General features: G+C 47.6%; 1 protein-coding gene across 1 annotated transcript; it reads right to left on the bottom strand.

The window, feature by feature from the left end:
• Positions 1–217: 217 nt before the first annotated feature.
• LOC127578712 (uncharacterized) lies at positions 218–9,731 on the bottom strand. The gene is made up of 3 exons (XM_052031052.1): positions 9,282–9,731; positions 8,681–9,199; positions 218–673 (listed from the first exon to the last, which is right to left on the bottom strand). The coding sequence occupies exons 1-3, from the start codon at positions 9,729–9,731 to the stop codon at positions 428–430; spliced, it is 1,215 nt and encodes a 404-aa protein (XP_051887012.1). The 3' UTR covers positions 218–427.
• Between the last annotated feature and the right edge of the window lie 15,080 nt (positions 9,732–24,811).

Below are 24,811 nucleotides of genomic sequence, written 5' to 3'. Positions count from 1 at the left end.
TATTCAGTGATGCACTTTTCACTCCCATTCGTTGACACCTGAATTTAATCACCAATGTGAAAGATATAAAGATTGGTACTAATTTTCCAACATGCTACTTCACTACTAATGCATTTCACAAAGCTTTATTGTTCTCGGGAGCCTTACATTTAATGTTAGTCTTGACATTAAAACAATTTCTCTTAATTCAGCAGATTGACCACACTCCTTGCAAGTTCTTAGTTTCATTCTGTGTCTAACATGGCACTCTGCATCATTATTATCTTCACTGGCTGCTAATGGTTCTGACATGGCTGGCATTTATATTACACTTTTACTTAGGTTTAGTAGCTTCTTACTTCTATCAATTCTACATGAGGTGAGATGGAGACGACGCTTTAATGCACAGAGATGGCTGAGGTGCTGTGCCTGAGTCTCTGATCGATAGTTAGTTTTTGTACACTGTAGTTGTTGCCTGAGCCCTGTTATTTTGCAGGAGCAGATGTCTTGGCCACTGTGGTAAGGAGCAGATTATGGGTGCAGATCCTCCATTAGTCCTGTAGTTTGAGGTGTGACAGTCTCCCTGTTTTAAACTCATCAAGCTGCTGGTGTCATCAGAGCATTGTGAACACCTCGTTCTCCCAGGTATCGGCTGTGACTTATACCGTTTACAACTCAAATGCTGACAGGTGTCCTGCAAAAGAAATCAAAGTCCTAATGATGGCTGCACACACTTGTGGGTCATAAAGCAGTGAATAAATAATACCATTGGTTGAAGCAGTGAAGGAAGAGGTCAGCCCCACAGAATGTCATGCCAATTCATTGCTCAGTCAAATATCCAGTACGTTGAGTATAGAGAGGAAGTGGCTAGGATCTGTATTATCAGAGATTGCCTGGTTATTGTGTGGTGCAGCTGTTACTTGGAACTTATTAGCCCAAGTCTGAATGTCTCCCAGGTCTTGGTACATGCAGCCATGGGGCACTTTATGATCTGAAGAGTAGCAAATGGAATTGAACATTGTGCAATTGGCAGCAAGTATCTCCACATATGACCTTATATACTTTTATTATTATTAACTTTACCTAATTTTGCATGAGACACGACTCTATACACACATTATGTCACTATTATCTAACTTATTATGACTCTGAAGGAGGCCATTTAATTCACCAGGTCTGTGCTTGCTTCCAGCCAGGCAATCCCATTGGTCCCATCCTCTTATTTCCCTGCAATCATGCAACCTATTCTCTTGGATGTGCCCATCCACTCCCCTTTGATTCTTTTTCCAATTACCTACACTAGGTATAATTTACAATTGTGAAATATCCAACAAGAATGTCTTTGGGATGTGGGAGGAAACCGGAGCATCCAGGGAAAACCCATATTGTTACAAGGAGAAAATGCAAACTCCACACAGACAGCACCAGAGGCCAGCATCAAACCCAGATGGCCAAAGCTGTAAGGCAACAGCATTATCCGGCACACTGCTTTGCTGCTGACTCAGTACAGAAGGAGCAACACACAAGTTACAGTGGGTGAGGCAGCATCTATGGAGGGAAATGAACAGACAACATTTTGGGTCTTAACCCAAAACTTCAAGAGCATCTGCAATCTCTTGTGTCTCTTCAGTACAGAAGGATCCTATTTTGCTGGCCCTTTGAGAAAGTCTCTAATTAGTCCTTGTTCTTTGCAAATTTCACACTTCAAACATTTCTCCAATTCCCTTTTGTAAGTTCCTGTTGGACCTGCTTTTTCCCTTTCTGGCAGCAGATTTCAGAGCCCAGACGTCCCTCAGCTCATCTCGGGGTTGCTTTCCAATTGCTTCTTGCTGCCCTGTTTCTTCATCATTGACTTGGGTGATCCTGGCATTTGCCACCATCTCAAAATTGTTCTTGGGAAGGGGGTGAGCACCTTATAAGGGTGCTCCCACAGTGCTGCTGGGGAGGGAGTTTCAGCAACGATGAATAACCAGAATATACTTCTAAGTCAAGATGGAACACGATTTAGAGGGGAACTTGCAGGTGGTGGAACTTCCATGTTTCTGATACCCCTGTCCATCTTATTAGTAGGGATTCCTTGAAATGACATAGCCAAGGTAGAGACCTCCACCGTTTTTGAAATGTACAATATTATTACAGGGTTTGGAGGATAGGTGTGGAGTTGATGTTTTCCCTGGCTGGGTTATCTAGAACCATGGGTCGCAATCTTGAAATAAGGGTTCAGCTGTTCAGGAAGAGGTAAGAAGAAACCTTTTCATTCAGAGGGTGTTGAACCTTTGGACTTCTCTATTCAAAGGGTTTGTGTCACTAAGTGTACTCAAGGAAAAAATTGATCGAGGGATATGGGGTTAGTGCAGGAAAATGGTGCAAAGGTAAAAGATCAGCCGTGAATTGAATGGCAGAGCAAGCACGAGAGGTCAAATAGTCTACTTCTTATGTTCTTATCTTCATTGTGCAGCCATGGTCAAAGTCAAAATCGAGTTTATTGTCATCTGCACAAGTACTTGAATGCACAGGTGCAATTAAAAACTTACTTGCAGCAGCATCACAGGCACACGGCATCAGATAAGCAGCATTCACAAAAAAACATAAACATAAATTATACACAATTTTTACAAGAAAGAACACAGTTAGAACAAAAAAAACGAAGTCCATTTTAGTGCAAAATGATCAAAATGGTCATAGTGTTGCTAAACTGTAGTAATTACAGTTATGCTGTTTGGTTCAAGAACCAAATGGTTAAAGGGAAGTAGCTGTTCCTGAACCTGGTGGTGTGGGACTTCAGGCTTCTGTACTTCCTGCCCAACTGTAGCTGCAAGAAGATGGCATGGCCCAGATGGTGGGGATCTTTGATGATGGATGTTTTCTTCCTCAGGCAGCACCTCCTGTAGATACTCCCGATGGTGGGGAGGGATGTGCCTGTGATGTATTTGGCTGAGTCCACTACTCTTCGTTCACTGGTGATGGTGTGAATGAACATTTAAAGTGGTGGAAACAGTGCCATTTGAGGGGATCATTATCTTTTGGATGATGTCAAGTTTCATGAATGTTGCTGGATCAATATTTATTCCGATAAGTGGAGAGTATTCTATCCCTCTTCTGATTTGCCACTTGTAGATGGTGAAAAGGCTTTGGGGTTTCAAGAGGTAAGTCACTTGCCACAGGATATCAAGTCTATGATCTGCTCATAGTACAGTACCTGGCTGTATATTTATCTGGCCAGTTGTGTTACATTTCTTCCCTGTAGTGAGACCCAGGACATTGTATCCAGGGAACACAGCGACAGTAATACAATTGAACTTTGTGAGAAAGCAGCTGGCACCTCCACCTTTAGAGATGATCATCACCTGACTGTTATGTGGTGTCCAAGTCTGAATGTTTCCTATTCATGCTGAATGCAGGCACAGGCTGATTCATTTGCTGAGGAGTTGTGAGTTGAATTAAGCATTGTGCAATCATCATCAAACAGCTGACTTGTGATCTTATGATGGAAGGAAGGTCATTGATGAAGAGCTGAAGATGGTTGGGCCTAGGACACTGCCTTGAGGAACTACAGCAGTGATGTCCTGGGGCTGAGATGACTGACCTCCAACAACCATAATCATCTTCCTTTTTGCAAGTAGGATAGGATGAGAACACCTCAGGCATTTATTTATCATCTCTAATTGCCCCAGGACTGAGGAGGGAGTTAAGAATCAACCACATTGATAGGTTTGGAGTAGCCAATAAGTCAGATCAGGTAATGATGAAAGATTTTCTTCCCTCGGTGACATTGAACCAAATGGGCTTTCACAAAATGTTTAGCCACAGAAAACAGTTTGAGTCAAACTGTCATAGAATGAAGGTGATTGATGAGGGTAGAACTGTTGATGTTGTCTACGTGGATTTTAGTAAGGCGTTTTTTAGGTCCCACATGTCGTGAGATTGCACATCTCTTTCTCTCTCCCTCTCACTCCCTCTCTCTCTCCCTTTCTGTGACACTGCCCACCTCTCTCCCTCACTCTGTCTGTGAGACTTTATATTTCTTCCTCACCGTGTGCATTTAATGTGGCTGCACTTGTCTCTCCATCCGCCTCCCTGTGTGCCTTGCTCTCTCTCTTCGTAAGACTGCATCTGTTCCTCCTCACCCTGTGTGTGTGTGTGTGTGTGTGTGTGTGTGTGTGTGTGTGTGTGTGTGTGTGTGTGTGTGTGAGAGAGAGAGAGAGAGCAACTCCTGCGTGATGTTGCTCTTGTCTCCTCTCTCTTTCAAACTGCAAGAATCCCAGTCCGTGTGAGACTGTATCTGTCGCTCGCTTGCTCCCTCTGTCTGTGAGGCTATATGCATCTCCCTCTTCCTTCTCCGACCGTATCTGTATGAGTGCAGATCTATGCTTGCGCATGTGTGACACTGCACAAATCTCTCTCTTCCCTCTCTGACTCTGTGTGTGTGTGTGTGTGTGTGTGTGTGTGTGTGTGTGTGTGTGTGTGTGTGTGTGTGTGTGTGTGTGTGTGTGTGTGTGTGTGAGAGAGAGAGAGAGAGAGAAAGATACTGTAGGTGCCTCTACCGCTCTCCGTCCCTGTGTCAAACTACACATATCACTCTAGTCACACCACTGGTCACAGGCTTCCTATCACAAAAACATGGTCAGTAGCCAAAAATGCTGCATGCTCTCAGGATGTCAGATCCACTGTTCTTTCTGACAGATAATAATGACCTGGACTTTTACCGTATATCATTTCAAACTTTGAATCTGATATAAAGCTGAGAAATGTAACAAATAGTGAGAAATATATTAACAAGTTCAAGAGGACAGAGCTGGCCACATGGACAGGCACAGGGTAGATGCAATGTGAAGTAACATTTTGGTCAAAAGAACAAAGCAGACTTAGAATAGGTGCAGGGGCAGAGGGACCTCATATCACATGCACACAAGAAGCCAGGGGTGACCTGATCGAGCCATGTAAAATTATGAAAGGCATAGATAGGGTAGATAGTCAGCATCTGATTCTTAAGGTAAGAGTATCAAAAACAAAGGCGCAGAGGTTTAAGGTGAGAGGAAAGAGCTTTAAAGGAGATCTGAGAGGAAAGGTTTTTTCACACAGAGTGGCTGATATCTGGATCTTGCTGCCAAAGGAGGTGGTGGAGTCACTTCCAATCACAATGTTTGAGAGACACTTAGATAGGCACTTAAATAGAGAAGGCATAGAAGAATACAGACGTAATGCAGTCAAATGGGATTAAATGTAGATGGGCAAAAAGGTCAGCATGGACATGTTGTGCCAAGGGGCCTATTTCCAATGTGTACAGCTCGATGACGAGATTTGAAAGCCTTAGGGCATGTTGAAAGGTACATGGGACCTTAAGCTTTTGCAACGGAGAACAAAACCAAGGAAATTACAGTGAACTTTTGAAATGTCCCAGATGGACACATCTGGGACTGTAACACTGTACACAGGGAAATGCTGTAAGGGAGAACGGCTGGAGACCTTTGGATAAAGGGCATGGGATGGGGCTGCAGTAGAACTCTGATAAGCTGCTATCCCACTATTCACAGATCCAACACTTCAGCATCTGTTTACCACATTGTTTCCTGCACTTCCTTCCCACTCACCAGGACCCCAGTTCCCACATTCTCCGTCCACTCACTGGGGCCTCAGTTCCCATATTCCCTGTCACACACCGGGGCCCCAGTTCCCACACTCCCCACACACCAGGGCCCCGGTTCCCACACTCCCCACACACCAGGGCCCCGGTTCCCACACTCCCCACACACCAGGGCCCCAGTTCCCACACTCCCCACACACCAGGGCCCCGGTTCCCACACTCCCCATTCACCAGGGCCCTGGTTCCCACACTCCCCATTCACCAGGGCCCCGGTTCCCACACTCCCCACTCACCAGGGCCCCGGTTCCCACACTCCCCACACACCAGGGCCCCGGTTCCCACACTCCCCACACATCAGGGTCCCGGTTCCCACACTCCCCACACACCGGGGCCCCAGTTCCCACACTCCCCACACACCGGAGCCCCGGTTCCCACACTCCCCACACACCAGGGCCCCGGTTCCCACACTCCCCACACACCGGAGCCCCGGTTCCCACACTCCCCACACACCGGGGCCCCGGTTCCCACACTCCCCACACACCGGGGCCCTGGTTCCCACACTCCCCACACACCAGGGCCCTGGTTCCCACACTCCCCACACACCAGGGTCCCAGTTCCCACACTCCCCACTCACCGGGGCCCCGGTTCCCACACTCCCCATTCACCAGGGCCCCGGTTCCCACACTCCCCACACACCGGAGCCCCGGTTCCCACACTCCCCACTCACCGGGGCCCCGGTTCCCATACTCTCTGTCCACACACCAGGGCCCTGGTTCCCACACTCCCTTCCACTCACCTGGTTCACGAGAAAATTTATCCTACTGTGTAACATCTAAAAAAATAATTAAAAGAGTGTTGAGGTATTAATGGAAATAACATCCAATAATCTGGAATTCTGCCAGTCTAGCAGAGCCCTGGGTGTCCCAGACTATCAGAGTGCTATTGTACACAAATAATTTCCCAGCAACTAACACACAATAACATCTAATAAATTAATATTTATAGGATGAATAAATTACATCTGTTACGTATTTGGGAAACTCCAAACTGCTCCCCAGACATATGAACACTATTGTTTTTATAAATGTCTGTTTGAGCCAAGAGTTAAACTGAATTTGGGGTGGCACGGTCATGTAGCGGTTAGCACGACGCTATTACAGCGCCAGCAATCGGGCTTCGATTCCCATTGCTGTCTGTAAGGGGTTTGTACATTCTCCCCATTTCTGCGTGGGTTTCCTCCGGGTGCTCTGGTTTCCTCCCACATTCCAAAGATGTACAAGTTAGTAGGTGTACATGGGTTTAAAATGGGTGGCATGGACTCTTTGGGCCAGAAGGGCCTGTTACCGTGCTGTATAAGTAAAGTTTAAAGTTTGAATTACCAGTTCATTGACTCTCTAGAGGCTTTTCAGACCATTATGGCTGCTCCAACCTCTTTAAAGAGGCCTTCAGTTACAGTAAAACTCCCACTGACAGCCAAATAATAATGACCAGATAATCTGCTGTCTCCAAGATGCTGAGCAGATCCTTTGCTACATGGAGCCTTGTCTCCAAGATGCTGAGATCTGGTCTCCAAGATGCTGAGGAGGTCTCCTTTGCTCCATGGAGTCTTGTCTCCAAGATACTGAGGAGATCTCCTTTGCTACATGGAGTCTTGTCAAAGGGGCCTTTTAGATCCAACTGGGGGAATCATTTAAAATCTTATCCCAAGCCAGCACCTCCCACGGTGCAGCAGTTCCCCAGTAATGCCTCCCCACCTTCAGCCAAAAGTTTTTCTCATTTAGTCTCAGGAGTATGACGTGAACTCATGAAACTTTGACTCAGAGAAGAAAGTAATTGCTATGTACTGACCCATAGACGGAGACACACATGCACACACAGATACACAAAGCTATAGACACATATTGACATGAGTATGCACACAGTTATAAGCACGCAGTTATTAACACACAGTTATAAACACACACTTTTAAACACACACACAAGTTATATACACGCAGTTAAAAACACACACATTTATACACACACAGTTACAAACACACACATATAGTTATAAACACACTGTTATACACACACAGTTATAAACACACACTGTTATAAACACACAGTTATAAACACACACAGTTATACACAGTTACAAACAACACATATATAGTTTTAAATACAGTTATACACACACACAGTTACAAAAACACACACAGGTATAGTTATAAGCATATAGTTATAAAGACACACAGTCATAAACACACATACAGTTATATATACACACACACGGAGTTATAAACAGTTATTAACACACACACAGAGGGAGAAAGGAATATTGTTGGTCTATGTTGAGTCGTGAAATAATGTGGTAACGTGTTCCTGTCCCAGACTTCCCTTCCGCTCCCCTCAGTGTCAGAAGTTAGAGCCAGCATCAGCGTAACGACCGACTGTACAATGAAAGAGCAGGGGTGGGCTGTTCGGCCCCTTCAGCCAGTTCCGCCGCTCGGGAAGGTCATGGTTGATCCTGGCCTGAAGCCCATTTTCCCAGCAGCTCCCACATCCCCTCATCCCCGAGGGAACCATATATTTATCATCCTCGGCCTTGGGTGTACTTAATGACTGATCACCCACGGCCCCCTGAGGCAGCGAATTTTAGATTAAACCCTCTGAGAGAAGATACAATTGCTGCGTGGGAGGCCATTCGGCCAATCAAGTCTCTGCTGCCTCCAATACAGCGATTCCCGTCCGTGCCGTCGCCCTGAAAGAGCCTGAGCCATTACCCCAGCCCCGCTCCCCTCTCGCCCCGATTTTGCGACCATGCCCGGAGAGTTTAACGCGAGAGGAATGCAAACCCGAGAAACATTCCTTGAAGCACGGATGTCCCACTTTGGAGGATTTATTCTGTGATTAGGGCACCCCGGTGAGTAAAGCCCCGAGATCCTTCGCCTCTGCTCCACCAGATAACCGTTCTCCCTACCGTGAACCAGCCGGGGCACTCTCCGGCTGATCTTCTCCAGGACGTGTGTGTATATATATATATATATATATCACTGCCATCGCCTCTCAGCCTTCCATCGCTACATTACCCGCTGTGTCCCCCGGACCACCGGGACCTGCAGTCAGTCATTCTCTTACCTTGGGGTGGGCTTTCTTACTCCGGCAGAGCTCGCACGGACTCTCCTCGTTATCTGAGAAGCCGCACGAACTCGGGCGTTGTTTATAAAACAGGCTGGAGGTTCCAACATCATCCAGCTCGCAGACATACACATCATCTGTCTTCCCGGCGCATCGATCGGCTCCGCCCTGCTGGCCCGACCCCCTCACCTGCCGGCTCCGCCACGACGTGTCTTCCCTGAGGAACGAGCCCGGACTGACTCGCTCACAGCATTCGCCCTCTTGTTTCTGCAATCTCTGAAGGAAGGATTTATTCCTCGGCAGTCTCCTTCCCGAGCAGGGCGATTCTCGCAGTTTGTGTTGAGTGGCTGAGTTAAGCCAGGAGGAGTTACCTCTGGGGAATGGGGCGATGCCGCAACACTTGGGCACCTTTCCACACTCCGACTTGGCAGCTCTGATCTTTGCTCCGGTGGCCCTCCTCAGGGTACACAGGCCGCCGCCGCAGCCGCAGCTGTGATCGCTGTCACACGTTGCTGGCCTCTGCAGATGACATTCCTTTCTTAAGTTCCAGACACATTACCCAACAGAACTCCAATGCAGCTTGTAACGGGGTTGCACTTACCTGCCGGTCTTTCCTAGAACCGTGTTTCCGCGAAGACCTGCAGAAATCATCTTCTCCAGAGGCCAGCGTCGCCGACTGCAGGAGCGACGGCTTGTAGGACAGGCAAGTGGTTCCGATCTCATCCTTTTCCCGGAGGTAGAGGTCATTCTGCTGGTTGCCGCTGCTGAGCTCTCTGCGCCCGCTCTGGTCCTCTCGGCCGTCCCAACTGCTTCCCAGACCAAACAAGCTGCAGCCTCCCTTCATCCCGCCCGGAGACTTGGCCATTTCACGTGGGCGCTCGGTGATGGAAAGGTTCTTTGTTCTGGGGCAGTCTGGAGACTGTGGCTCATGTTGATGCGAACACGGCCTTTCGACAGTTTCGTGGTCGTGGGGGCCACCGCAGCCTCGATAGTTACACAGAGGAAAGGGTCTTGTCAAAGGACCCGTCTCCCGATCATCAATGTCATACATGCCGGTCCTCTGCAAGTAACATTTCTTTCTTGACTGTTTTTCTGTTCCGCTCTTCCCTGAGACTGACGTTTGAGCACAGGACAATAAAGTATCTGGGAAAATTGCAGACTGTGGCATAGTGCCACATTTACAGGAGCGGTAACAGTCTGAGGGACAGACAGTCACCCAGCCATGGTCATCCTGCGGACAAGGTCTCTCGTGTAGAGGCCCCGGCCCGGCCGAGGGCTCAGCAGCGGTTGGGCACCCCCATTCTTCATCGGAGGTGTGTAAGCTGTCTCTTCGATCACAGGAACAGAGTACTGCTTCCTCACAGGACGGTGTGGATTTACAGACATAAACAAATGGCTCAGAGTCTTTGTAAATGACGGGTGATGAGGAGACATGGCCATACTCTGAAATACAGAATCAAAACCAGTTGGGAAACAATTAAAACAGCTTCCGTTTGTTACAGTGGTACCAAAACCAAGTAGCACGCACTCATTCTTTTGTATCTAACGTCTGCTGAACTAAATGGCTCACTGGGCCATTGCCGAGGGCGGTTGTGGCACACCAGGTTGACCACAGTGGACCAGACAAGAACAGGATGGCAGATTCCTGCCCTAAAACAGATGGGTTCTGATACAATCTGGTATTTTCACTGTTACTGTAACTGACTATTTGTGAATTTCAGGTTATTTACTGCTGATAACTAGCTCATAGAATCGCAGGAAACTTTACAGTATCTTGAGTCTGCGCTGGCTTTATACAAGGACAAACCAGCCAGAACCATTCCCTGCCCTTTCCCCATGTGCCTGCATTCTTTTTCCTTTCAACTACTTGTCTGTTCCCTTTTGAATGCCAAGATTGGATCCGCCTCTAACTACCGCAGCAATGTATTCCAGACCCTAACCATCCATTGCCTAACAATTGTTGTTCCCCATCTCACTTTTGTGTCATTTGACAATCACCATCACTCAATGTCCTCTGCTTCTTATTTTTCCTATCTGCTCTGCCCATATACTCAGGATTTTAAGTACTTCTATCAATTCCTTTCATAGCCTCTTCTGCTTCAGGGAGAACAACTACAGCTTCTCCTGTCCATCCACATAATAGAGAAGGCTGATGGGATGTTAGCCCTTCCTTCAGGGGGGTTGAAGTAGAGAAGTCTTAGTGCAACAGTACAAGGCAATGGTGAGACTTTATCTGGAGTACTGCAAACAATTTTAGAACAGTACAGCACAGCTCCAGGCCATTCACCCACCATGCCTGTGCCGACCATGATGCCAATTTAACTGCACATCTGCCTACACATGGTCTATATCCCTCAGGTCCCCGCCTGTGCCTGTTTAAATGCCTCTTAAACACCCTCTAAATGCCTCTTAACCTCTACCTGAATTTTGGTCACCCAATTAAAGAAAGACTTTATTTCTTTGGGGGTTGTTCAGAGAAGGTTCACTGGAGTGATATGAGGTATGGATGGGTTGTCCGACAAGGAATGGTTGAACAGGTTAGGAATCCACTCAGTGAAGTTTAGAAGAATGAGTGATGATCTCATTGAAACACGCAGGATTCTCAGTGGCTAGACGGTAAACACCGAGAGTCCAGAACTGGAGGGAATGGTCTCAGATTAAGGGGGGGCCCATTTAAAACAGAGATGAGGAAAAATTTCTTCTCAAAGGGCTGTGAGTCTTTGAAACTCCCTGTCACAACGGCCATGGGACAGAGTCCTTGGGTATATTTAAGGCTGAGATAGATTTTGTTTTAATCAGGGAATCAAGGATTATGGGAAAAGGGCAGAAAAGTGAGGAATGGTAGCTGAGCCGTGACCCTATGGAATGTTGGAGCAGGGTGGAGTGGCCGAGTGACCTCCTCCTGTTCCCACTTCTGAGGGCCTTCAGACTGGTGCCGAGTGTGTGGAGCTGTCTGTTGTCAGCACATTGGAAAGTGAGCCTTTGTCAAGTTACCGTGGTTCAGTGTCTCGAAGAGGAAGGGTCACAGACAGAGCCCCATCGTCGTCTTTTCAAATTGTTCGGCTAATTGGTAATGATTGAAAACCATTTGATCTTTCAGGGAGTCTTTGCTGCAAATCCAACAAGTCACAAATGTGATTTCAATATTCATTTACCTTTTGCTTCTCCTACATTACAAGCTGCCATCACGTTCCCATCTTAGGCTCCACCCGACCCCAAAATTCAAGCCCATCACATCTACCACCATCTCCACTCCCACCAAACTCCTTCAGAAAACATTTCTTCCATCACTCATCACCCACCTTTGTTGCTCACACGTCCCCATGATATCCCCCACCCCAACTCCAGCAGTGTACGGTTGCCTTTCATTGTTTTCTTTCTATTACCCTCCTGAAAAATCTTACTTACTCATCGGTTCCTCCAAGTTGCAAACATTCTCCGTTAGCAAAACAGCAACCCACTCACTCACTTCCTGAGGCAGAGACACCCTCCTGTCCTTCCCCTGCCCATGCCCTAGCCGCGGGTGACCACTCCACTCTCCCCTCACTGCCCACACCTCAGCCCCTCACTGCCCACACCCCAGCCCCTCACTGCCCACACCTCAGCCCCTCACTGCCCACATCCCAGCCCCTCACTGCCCACACCCCAGCCCCTCACTACCCACACCTCAGCCCCTCACTGCCCACACCCCAGCCCCTCACTACCCACACCCCAGCCCCTCACTGCCCACACCCCAGCCCCTCACTGCCCACATCCCAGCCCCTCACTACCCACACCCCAGCCCCTCACTGCCCACATCCCAGCCCCTCACTGCCCACACCCCAGCCCCTCACTGCCCACACCCCAGCCCCTCACTACCCACACCTCAGCCCCTCACTGCCCACACCCCAGCCCCTCACTACCCACACCCCAGCCCCTCACTACCCACACCCCAGCCCCTCACTGCCTACTCCACAGCCCCATCCCCTGCCCCCTACCTGGCCAACTCCAGCCCAAACCCCTTCTCCTCCCCACTGCCTCCCCGACTCCGCCCCTCTATTGGCCCCGCCCCCGGCCCTTCCCACACTCCGGGTGTGCCCCCGGGTCCTCCTGCTATTGGCTGCTCCCAACCTTCCGCCCCGCCCCTTTCCTGCACCCTGCTCCGCCCCTTTCCTGGCCCCGCCCCTTCCCCGGCCCGTCCCCTCACCTCGCTGCATCGCCGATCCGATCCGCTCCCTCCTCCCGCCGACTTTCCCAGCGGCCGCGCCGGCACCAGACCGCTAACCTCAGCGCCACGTCACAAGCACCCGAGGTCTGAGCTCAAACAGCAGCCCCAAGCTGGGGTCCTGAACCCCCAAACCTTGAACCCCACACCCCTGAACCCTAGACCCCCAACCCTAGGACCCCAACCCTGACATCCCCATATCCGGAGTCCACCCCGGTCATTGGCCCCTGAACCGCCAGACCCTAGACTGACCCTGGACCCAAGACCCTGGATCCCAAACCTTGAAACCCAAACCCCGGGCCCTAAACCCTGAATCCCAGGCCTGGGCCCTAAATCCCCAATCCTGAACTCTCTCCCAATCCCCAAATCCTGAGCTCACTTTGATCATCAGACCCTGGACCCTAAACCTTGAATCCAGCACCATGGACCCTGACCTGACTCTGAATCCTTGACCTAAACTTGAACCCCCCAGAACCCCAACCAGATGTAGCCCCCAGATCCTGGACCTAAACCTGAACCCCCAAACTGACGATCTTGAAACCTTCAGATTCCCAACTGGACTTGAATCCCCAGCCCGTGGATCCGGTCTTGAGCACACCCAGACCCTAGACGTGACCTTGAACCCCCAGACCCTAGACCTGATCTTGAACCTCCAGACCCTAGACCTGATTCTGAACCCCCAGGCCCTGGACCTGACCTTGAACCCCCAACAGACACGATCCTGAACCCCCAGCCTGTGGACCCAACCTTGAGCAACTCCCCCCCCAAACCCCCAGATCCTAGGCCCAACTTTGAATCCCAGCCTGTCGACCCCCAACCCTGAACCTGAAAACTGAAGCCCAAACATTTGATCCCTGGAGTCCTCGACTCTCACCCAGTCCCTGAATCCTGAAATTGAACCAAAACCCCAACTAATGAACACCCAAAAACACTCATCTCACAATGTGAGCATCATATTATAAATGCTACGATACTGTCCCAAACCTTCATTCCCCTTCATGACCCACACATACTGGCCCCAGATCCCCACTCTGCAGAAATCGAACTCATAGACCCTGAGCTGCCAAACACTCACCCCCAGATCTGAACCCCATGATCCCTAAACACCGAACCAGTCCCAGTGATATTGACCACACATAGATTGAACAGCCAAACCAAGAAGCCCAAGCCTGGGCACACAGGGTCTGATCTCAGACACCTATCCCTAATTTCCCAAACACTGACCATCTAACCCTGAATTCCCAGACCTATATAGAGTAAGCTTCTGATAATCCAGCAGCCAATTCTTTGGAAATTCACATGGTCCAGCATTTGGCTCACTCATTGGTCTAGAATGTGAGCCTGGGTTCCAGCCTGCAGGTGTCCAAACTAAGGGCTGGCTGTTTGGCCAGGACTGGGATGCAGAACATCAGGGGTCAGGAACTCATTGGGTTCACTGCAAGATTTATAATACCACTGTGCAGCATGTAAAACAAGTGAAATAAATGTGCAATATGAGTAACATCTAATAGTCTGGAAGATCTCCCTGTCTGGAACCACCAAAGTCCTCAGGCTGCCGGATTATTGGAGTTTTACAATGAACCCCTGGACACCTAGGAGACACAAGAGATTGCAGATGCTGGAATCTGGAGCAACAAAGAAAAAGCTGGAGGAACTCAGCACGTCAGGCAGCATCTATGCAGGGCAATGGACAGTCAACGTTTCAGGTCAAAACTCTGCATCTGGACTCATCTGGATTTGAATGTTCCTATGCTGTTTCTTGGTCCTGAACCCCGCCCCCCCCCCCCCCCAGACCCTGAAGCTCATACCTTTACACCTTCTCCTGTTGGGCCTGACTTCAGGTTCAGTAACCCCAGTTCAGATTCTGAGAATCATCTACTGAGTCCCAGGGAATCCAGATTCTGAACCCCACACTCTTAAATTCCAGCCTTCAATTCTCAGATTTCTTATCAGCAGTCACTTAAACCAGGTGCTGAATCCCAGGACTGCCAACCTGTTAACCCAGGTCAAGTCCTTGAACCTCAGGATCCAAGAACCCCAAGCCTCTGACCCTGGTTTCTGAGCTCTGATGTCCAAAACCCAGTTCCCGAATTTCCAAACCTGATTATGAACACCTGATGTGAAAACTTTGGATCCATTTCCAACATTTGCAGCCTTTATCCTGCTGTTCCCATCAAAGATTTGCCCATTGGGCCAGATTTGAATGGGTACAGCCTGCCATTAGTATGTTGGGAGACTACAGTCATCCTCTAGCCTCACACTGCTGTACCAAGAAACTATCCTGTCTGCCTTTATGGGGGTGGAGATTGTTTCAGTAGGGGCTGGCATCAAATTCCCATAAAGAGAGAGGTTCTTGCATCATTGGGTCAGCAGTGGGTGACTTGAGTGAACAGCCTCTGTGACTGGGCCTTTCCATAAATACAGGCCACTTGGCAACATCACTGCTGCTGCCAGTGGAGGGAGGAAGGTTGAATGTTGCTGGTTTTCAACTCCAGCAAGCTAGCACGATCCCAGGCTAATCCACCAGGTAACAGGTGAACATGGTGATGACCAACATTTACACAGACACATTCACATAACCAAACACACTCATACCCCCCCCCCCCCCGCACACATAATCAAGGAATGTAAAGGATTAGCAAGATTTGACGTTTCTGTAAAGATATCTTTGGCCACTCTCTCCATGCTTGTTGGCAGCTCCATGGCTGGAGACACAGGAACACAGCTTGAAATTAAAGTGATGGCAACAGTGACCAGGAATATATCAGTGGATTTTGTTCCTCAAACCAATGACACATTATTAAGCATTCAAGTTCCATGTTCATCCTGAACCTGCACTTAGTTTTATTATCCAATACGGTGGAAAATTCCAAAGTACATCCAGCTGACAAAAGTTACAACAAATCCAATCCAGCTAATTGCCATCAAACACTCTAGTCTTTTATCATCAGCTAAGCGATGAAATGTGTGGTTGACAGTGCTGTCAAGTGCTACTTGCTCACCAGCACACGGGATCACTTGGCACCAGAGGTCATCACAGCCTCAGTTCAAACACAGGTCAAAGGATTGGATTCCAGAGGTGAGGTGAGAGTGACTTCCTTGACATCAAGCCATCATTTGGCCAAGTGTGGTGTCAAGGAGCCTGGTAAAACTGAAGTCAGTGGGCACACAATAGAAGACAACTATGATTGTTGGAAGTTAATCCTCCAGCCCCAGGGTATCATTGCAAGAGTTCCTGAGGGACAGGGTCCTAGGGCTAACCATCTTCAGTTGTTTCACTGACAAACTTGCCTCCATCATGAGGTCAGAACTGGGGATGTTCACTGATGATTGCACAATGTTTAAACCCACTCAGACAATAAATCACAGGGTGATTACAGCACAAAGGGAGGCCATTCATCCCATCAGGTTTGTACCAACTTGGTGTGAGAGCGATCCAATCTCTCCTCTTAGAAACAGCAGATCCTTTCATTTTGGATGCTTGTCCAGCTCCCTTTTGAGGACTACAATTAAAACTTCCCTGATTACTTTTTTTTAAGAAAAAATATTCTATTTATAGAGGAGGTGCAGCAAAGGTTCACCAGACTAACTGCTGGGATGGCAGGAACATTGTATGAAGAGGGGTTGGAACAACTAGAGCTGTATTCACTAGAGTTTAGAAGTATAAAAGGGGAAATTCAGGAAGGGCTCAATGGGCTGGATTAAGGGAAGATGTTTCCCTTGGCTGGGGTAGTCATTATCTCAGGATACAGAGACTCTTGCAAATTTCTGCAGATTTATGGTGGAGAGCATTCTGACTGGTTGCATCACTGCCTGGTATGGAGGCCCCAATGCACAGGATTGAAAGAGGAAGCAAAGGGTTGTAGACTCCGCCACCTCCATCAAGGTCACAACCCTCCCTGCCATTGAGGACATCTTCAAGAGGTGGTGCCTCAAAAAGGCAGCATCCATCATTAAGGACCCTCACCATCTGGGATATGCCCTCTTCAAGTTACTACCATAGGGGAGGAGGTACAGGATCCTGAAAACCCACACTCAACATTTCAGGAACAGCTTCTTCCCCTCCACCATCAGATTTCTGAACGGTCCATGAACACTACCTCATTATTCCTCCTTTGCACTATTTATTTATTTTTGTAACTTAAAGTAATTTTTATGTCTTGCACTGTATTGCTGCTGCAAAACAACACATTTCACGGTATGTCAGTGATAATAAACCTGATTCTGATACAGAATAAGACATTTAGGACTGAGATGAGGAGAAATTTCTTCACTCAGAAGATGCTGAGCCTGTGAAATTCTCTACCAGGGAGGGCTATAGAGGCTAAGTTGTTGAATATATTTAAGAAGGAGACAGATACACTTCTAGATGCAAAAGGCATTAAGGGATTTGAGGAGAGAGTGGAGATTTGGTATTGAGATAGTAGGTCAGCAATGACCATATTGACTGGAGGAGCAGACTCAGAGAGCTGAATGGCTTATTGCTTCTGGTTTTCTATGTTTCTATACCATCCCTGGCAGAGCATTCCAAGCACTTATCCCTTGCTGTGTAAAAACAAATCTCACGTTATTTTGGTTCTCTACTAGTACCGGACCCAGGCAGCCCCAAAACAACCTTTCACTTACACTCTCTGTTCCATGTTACTTACCCAATGCATTTTTGTGTTGCCACGGCCTCCTCAATCTCAATAACAACTCTATTATGTGGCACCTTATCAAATTCCCTTTTGGAAGTCCATAGGTTCCACATCAACCGCATTTCCTTCATTGACTCTTTCTGTTACTTCATTAAAAGCTCTGTCAAGTTATTTATACATAATTTGCCTTTAACAAATCCTTGCTGACTTTGAGATGAAACTAATTGGTGATAGTTACTGGATTTATCCTGTCTTCCCTTCCTGAACAAGGGAATCTGTGTTTCCTCCCTCAGCATCAGATGCACACCATCTGGGCCAAGTGATTTATCCATTTTAATTGCAGATGGTCTTTCTAGCACCTCCTCTTTAACAATTTTTAACCAATCCAGAATCTCAACAGTACCCTCCTTTGCTGTGACTCCAGCAGCATCCTGTTCCCTGGTCAGGACTGATGCATTCACTTAGCACCGCAGCAGCATGCCTGAGTAAATTTCTGATTGACTCCACAATCCAGATGAAGGGTCCCAACCCAAAACGTCGACTGTCCACTTCCCTCCACAGATGCAGCCTGACCCACTGAGTTCTTCCACCAGCTCATTATTTGGCTCCATCTCTCCTCTTATAGCTGTTTTCCTGATCACATGTAATCACTGCTATGATCACTTGTAGACAATTTTTGGGTTCACCTTCATGTTTGTTGCCATCATTTCCATTACTTTCATTTTTTTTTCTCTTATTTTCTTTGTGAATTTTCCCTGAGAGGTTCTGAAGTCAGTCTGGTTCTCACTAGGATTAACTACCTAGCATCTGTTATATTCTTTTTCTTCTGCTCCATTTTACTCTATCTTTTTGGTCACCTGTAGACCTCTGGCTTGAACATCCCTAGAATTCAAATCCAAAGCTGTTCTGGTAGGATGACCACATGGCTGTTTCTGAAGGACCAGGGTGTGCTTGTGTCACAGTTTGGAGAGGCAGCAGAATACGAGTGTGCTGGGTTCAGTCTGGCCTGACTGCCGGAAGCTGCCACACTGAAACCATGGCCCCTGGCATCAGAGTCCACTCCCCTGCAGCCCTGCAACTGTAGTTTATAACCCCAAGCAGAGCTGGGCCCAGTCTGTTACTCACACAACTGTAATAAATCTAACTGTGGCCTGATTAGAAACTAAGATGATTGTGGTTAAGATCTGGAACACATCTTTACTGATGTGTTGTTAACATCAAGTTCTGAGGGACACCTCCATTCCTGAGCATGAAGTTGTACGGCGGAACTGATCTTTCTCTCACTCCAGCATCTCTGTTGCATCCACTTCATTCTTGCCGTGATCTTTTCTTTCTCACTTAATCTGTGCCTCTCTTTGCTTTTGTCTCCATTTTCTGACCTACCCAATGTTCCACCTGTAGCTCCCATCCTCACCCGGTGCAGTCTGTGTTTGGTAGCACTTGGTGTCAGAACAATGATGCATCAAATAACTGCTACAATGCACTGTGAATTTATACTGGATGCTGGTGGCGTGGAAGGTGAGGACCAGGTGAACCCTATTCAACAAGCAAGGTGGAATTGCCAGATCTGGTTCTAGGAAATGAGATGGGTCGGATGCATCAATTTCAGTTGTGGAATATTTAGAAGATGATGATCAAAACACCATAAGATTCACATTAGCTGTGAAAAAGGAGGAGAGAAGGAGCAATCCAAAGTAAAAACAATTATTGGGAATGAGGCCAATTTCAAAGGGGTGAGAATGGATCTGCGAGGTAAATTGGAACCAAATGTTGACAGGCCAAACTGCAGAAGAACAACAGAGACACAAGAGACTGCAGATGCTGGAATCTGGAGCAAAAAAACAAACTTCTGGGGGAACAGCGCATCAAGCAGCATCTGTGGAGGCAAAGGGATGGTTGGCGCTTTGGTATTGGTGTTGGTATTGGTTTATTATTGTCACTTGTACCGAGGTACAGTGAAAAACTTGTCTTGCATACCGATCGTACAGGTCAATTCATTACACAGTGCAGTTACATTGGGTTAGTACAGAGTGCATTGAGGTAGCACAGAGTGCATTGAGGTAGTACAGGTAAAAACAATAACAGTACAGAGTAAAGTGTCACAGCTACAGAGAAAGTGCAGTGCAATAGGGTGCAAGGTCACAACAAGGTAGATCATGAGGTCAGAGTCCATCTCATCGTATAAGGGAACCGTTCAATAGTCTTATCACAGTGGGGTAGAAGCTGTCCTTAAGTCTGGTGGTACGTGCCCTCAGGCTCTTGTATCTTCTACCCAATGGAAGAGGAGAGAAGAGAGAATGACCTGGGTGGGTGGGGTCTTCGATTATGCTGGCTGCTTCACCAAGACAACGAGAGGCAAAGACAGAGTCCAAGGAGGGGAGGCTGGTGTCTGTGATGCACTGGGCTGTGTCCACAACTCTCTGCAGTTTCTTGCGGTCCTAGGCAGAGCAGTTGCCGTACCAAGCTGTGATGCATCCAGATAGGATGCTTTCTATCATGCATCGATAGAAGTTGGTGATAGTCGAAGGGGACAAACTGAATTTCTTTAGCCTCCTGAGGAAGCAGAGGCGCTGGTGAGCTTTCTTGACTGTGGCATCTACGTGATTTGACCAGGACAGGCTGTTGGTGATGTTCACTCCCAGGAATTTGAAGCTCTCGACCCTCTTGACCTCAGCACCATTGATGTAGACAGGTACATGTACACCTCCCCCTTTCCTGAAATCAATGACCAGCTCTTTTGTTTTGTTGACATTGAAGGAAAGGTTGTTGTCATGACACCATTCCATGAAGCTCTCTATCTCCTTCCTGTACTGGGACTTATCGCCGATTGAGATATGGCCTACAGCAGTGGTATCATCTGCAAACTTGTAGATGGAGTTAGAGCAGAATCTGGCCACACAGTCATGAGTGTATAGGATGCAGCCCTGTGGGGCACCAGTGTTGAGAATAATCGTGCCGGGGGTATTGCTGCCTATCCTCACTGATTGTGGTCTATTGGTTAGAAAGTCAAGGATCCAGTTACAGAGGGAAGTGTTGAGTCCTGGGTCTTGGAGTTTGGTGACAAGTTTGCTTGGAATTTTTGTATTGAAGGCAGAGCTGTAGTCAATAAACAATAGTCTAACGTAGGTGTCTTTACTGTCCAGATGCTCCAGAGCTGAGTGTGGGGCCAGGGAGATGGCATCTGCTGTAGACCTGTTTCGCCGATAGGTGAATTGCAATGGTTCCAGGTTGTCTGGTAGGCTGGAGCTGATGCGTGCCATGACCAACCTCTCAAAGCACTTCATTCTGGTGGATGTCAGAGCCACTGGTCGGTAGTCATTGAGGCATGTTACCTTGCTTTTCTTCAGTACCGGGATGATAGTGGTCTTCTTAAAACAGGTGGGAACCTGAGATTGAAGCAGAGAGAGTTTAAATATGTCTGCAAATACTTCTGCCAGCTGATCAGCACAAGATCTGAGCACACAGCCAGGGACACCTTCTGGGCCAGATGCTTTCCTCGTGTTCGGTCTCCGGAAGACTGATCTTACGTCCTCAACGGTGATCACAGGTTCAGTTGCATTTGAGGCTGCCAGGGTGGGTGATGACAATCCACTTCCCTTCTGTTCAAAACATGCATAGAATGCGTTAAGTTCATCAGGAAGGGATGCGCTGTTGTTAACTATGCAGCCCGACTTCATCTTGTAGCCTGTTATGGCATGTAAGCCCTGCCATAGCTGATGGCTGGTCTGGGACTCTATTTTGAGTCATTATTGCCTCTTGGCATCCCTGATAGCTTTCCAAAGGTCATATCTGGATTTCTTGTACAGATTAAGATCACCAGATTTGCGTGCAGCAGTCCTCGACTTCAGGTCGAGACCCTGCATTGGGACTGAGGGTGTCAAGGGAGATAGCCAGTAAAAAGTGGTAAGAGGGAGGGGTGAGACAGGGGCTACTAAGTGATAGGTGGAACCAGATGAGGGGAGCACGGTAGTGTAGTGGTTAGAGTAATGCTTTACAGCGCCAGCGACCCAGATTTAATTCCCGCTGCTGTCTGTAAGGAGTTTGTATGTTCTCCCTGTGTCTGCGTGGGTTTCCTCCGGGTGCTCTGGTTTCCTCCCACATTCCAAAAACGTACAGGTTAGGAGCTGTGGGCACGCTATGTTGGCGCCGGAAGAGTGGCAACACTTGTGCACTGCCCCCAGCACATTCTCAGTAACACAAAAAGATGCATTTTACTGTGTGTTTTGATATACATGTGATTAATAAATAAATATCTTATCTGATGTTATATCTTCTGGGCAGATGGAACCAGGTGGGGAGGGGGGTGGGAGACAGGGGCTGGTGGGTGATAGGTTTAACCAGATAGGGGAGGGATGCTGCGCAGACGGATAGGAACGGTTGTCCAAGGGAAAAGAAGCCCGGGTGGATAGGTGTGTGGATGAAAGGCAGATAGAAGTGGTAAGGTGGGGGAAACAAATCTAGGTAATAAAGGGGGTGGAAAAGGTGAACAAAGGGAGAGAGAACCTAAGTGGACTGGTAAGTATGGGTAAGAAATACAGGGTTTGGGTTACCTGAAACTGGAAAATTTTGATGAGGCAAGTGCAGGCTAAAAATTGTCTGAACTGCCCCACTTGTGGATCTTAAGGAGGAGGTAGGAGAGGGCTGTGCAGGGTTGGGGAAGTTGGGGGGCTATGGAGGGAAGATCTGCTGAGGAAATGAGGTCTTGGAGACAATGATCAGTGGTGGCATGTCGGTCCAGTAGTATGAGCAGGAATGTGAGGTAGAAGTTTGGTGATGGAATGCTACAACTTCAGGGGGGCAGTTCTCAAACAATGGGAATCAAGGTAGTTGATAGTCAATGTCGCCTTGGCGGTTAGTGATGAATAGATGTTGAGAGATTAAGAGGCTGGAGGAGGAGCTCAGTTGAATCAGGAATTTGGGAAATAGGAGAAAGAGTTCACAGTCTGGAGGGAGGGGTCTTGGCCAAAGAAATGGGCACAGAGCTGAAGGCAGCAGAAGAGTTCAATGTCATCTTGGACTCTGACTTGATACAAATGGGGCCATAGAGGTCTGAAGCTGAGAAATCAGAGAAGGGAAGTTCAGGAGGGAAACTGACAACACAGCAAGTAGTTTCTCTCCCCAGTGATGCTGCTTCACCTGTTGAGTATTCCAGCATTCTCTGTTTTTCTTTCCAAAGGGAATTGGATAGGGAATAGGTTCTGGAGGATAAATAATTTGCAGTACAATGGGTAGAGAGGAGGGGAATGGAACTGAATGGATTGTTGTACAGAGAGCCATCAGGGATTCAATGGGCCAGGATCATTTTGTGACTCACTACAGGGAAGACCACATCCGCTTTAACATTCTTCCAATAATGCTGCCCCAGGAGGTACCACCGCCTGTAACGGACAGTCTTGTTGGCTATTCTTGTCAGATCTATTGCGTACAGTTCTTTCGTACTGTGTGCAGTTCTGGTCACTACACTGAAGGGAAGGAGGCCCTCACATGGGAGAAGATGAAGGGGGGATTTCAAGGATGATATCAGCACTGAAGAACTATAGTTATGAGAAGAGACTGTCTACCCTGGTGCAGCCCTCGTTGGAAAAAAGGAGACGGAGGGAAGATTGAATTGAGGTGTTTAAAATGCCCGTTTTATGGACAACCCTGTACATATGAACAAGGTTCCATAATATTATTAAATTGAAAAGTCCGATGTACGTACATACATTCGTTCCTACGAACAACAGAACTAGTTTCCTCTCTCTCTGCACATTTAGCAATTGTTCTTTCTTATCAGTCTTAAGTGCTTTTGATGCCATTCATGACATTGGAGATGTGGTTACCATATCAACTGATTTTTGTGTATTTTCCAGCTTATGGACAAAATTGCCTTAAGAACGTCTGTAAAAACGGAACCCATTTGTTACAAGGAAATGAAATGTATTATCAAGAGAGGCCACAATAGGTAGAAAGGGTAGAAACCATTTCCCTTGGACCAGGAGGCATAGATTTGAATTGGTATTTGGGTAAAGATAGGACCCAGGGTGGGTGTGGAGAGGATGTCTCCTCTTGTGGAAAATCTAGAACTTGAGGTCACTGTTTAAAAATAAAAGGTCACCAGTTTCAGACAGAGGTGAACTTAAATTCTTTCAGAGGGTGGTGAGTCTTTGGAACTCTCTGTCTCAAAGGCTTGGTGGAGGCAGTATCCTTGAATGTTTTTAATGTAGAAGTAGATAGGTACACAATAAGTGAGGGGGGAAAGGTCACCACAGGAAGACATGAATGTGGAATTGAGGTTACGGTCAGATCAGCCGTGACCATTTTAGATGGTGGAGCAGGCCAAGTGGTGTAAATGTTTTTATGATAGGGGTATTAAAGGCAGTTGGGAAAGAATTACTTAACGTAATGAGTGGCGAGGTCTGAAGAGGTGGTGGAAGAGGCAAATCCCTCATCACATTTAAGCAGCTCCTCAAGAACTGCAGGGCCACAGACCAAGAGCTGGGAAGTGGAAATACTCTGATGTCAATTTCTGGCTGGCATGGACAAGTTGGGCAGAATGGCCTCCTCCTGTGACTGTCTGATTCCATGGTTTGCAGTAGTTTGATCCTGGGAAAACCATCCAGAGGAATCCGAAGGGAAGAATGAACAAAATATAAGCAAATGGAGTGATATCTTCCTGGAGCTTTGGATTAGGATTGGGTGGCTCACAAGCATTGGAACCCTGTCTGATGCTGTTGGTTGTGTGCTCAAACTTCAAGTCTGCCCTTTGTGGGACGTAGAGGTAATCTTTGAGCACAGTGACGTTTTGTCAGAACTGTCTGATGAGAGGTCATTGAACTGAAGCATTAACCTGTGTCCACACACACTGACCATCCTGGGTAACTCCAAGATTAACCTGTGTCCACACACACTGACCATCCTGGGTAACTTTAGCTTTTCCAGTAACCACACAAGTTTGCATTTTGCTTTAGCTCGATGTCCTCCTTTCTGCCACTAGATGGTGGCATTGTCTTTAGCAAGCAAAAGATGGAACAGAAAGTGCTAGAAAAACTCTGGACCTTCCTTTGGGTCTTCTGTTTCTCCTTCCACAGATGCTGCCCAACCTGCTGAGTGTTTGCAGTGTTTTGTTTCAGATTTTCAGCATCTGCACTTTTTTTGGAATTTCATTGGCTGAGGAAGTGGGGCTGGGGAGGAGACAGTGATTCCATCAGAACCATGGTGGGTTAGAGTAAGTGCTCACTGTGGGTCTAGCTAATTAGTGTAACCTCACAGATTTCGAGCAGCTGAGAGTGAAGGAATGTTCTGGAAGAC

This window comes from Pristis pectinata, chromosome 16, assembly GCF_009764475.1.
Source record: "Pristis pectinata isolate sPriPec2 chromosome 16, sPriPec2.1.pri, whole genome shotgun sequence".
Lineage (NCBI taxonomy): Eukaryota > Metazoa > Chordata > Chondrichthyes > Rhinopristiformes > Pristidae > Pristis > Pristis pectinata.
The sequence above is the reverse complement of the archived record's forward strand: the minus strand, read 5'-3'. Positions and strand labels throughout refer to the sequence as shown.

Excerpts from the sequence above, each read along its gene's own strand:
- LOC127578712 (XM_052031052.1), bottom strand. The coding sequence starts at position 9,731 with ATGTATGACATTGATGATCGGGAGACGGGTCCTTTGACAAGACCCTTT. Across the intron at positions 9,200-9,281 it reads GTTCTAGGAAAGACCGGCAG|AGGCCAGCAACGTGTGACAG; the intron begins GTAAGTGCAACC and ends TGTCATCTGCAG. Across the intron at positions 674-8,680 it reads GTAAGAAAGCCCACCCCAAG|GACACCTGTCAGCATTTGAG; the intron begins GTAAGAGAATGA and ends TTTCTTTTGCAG.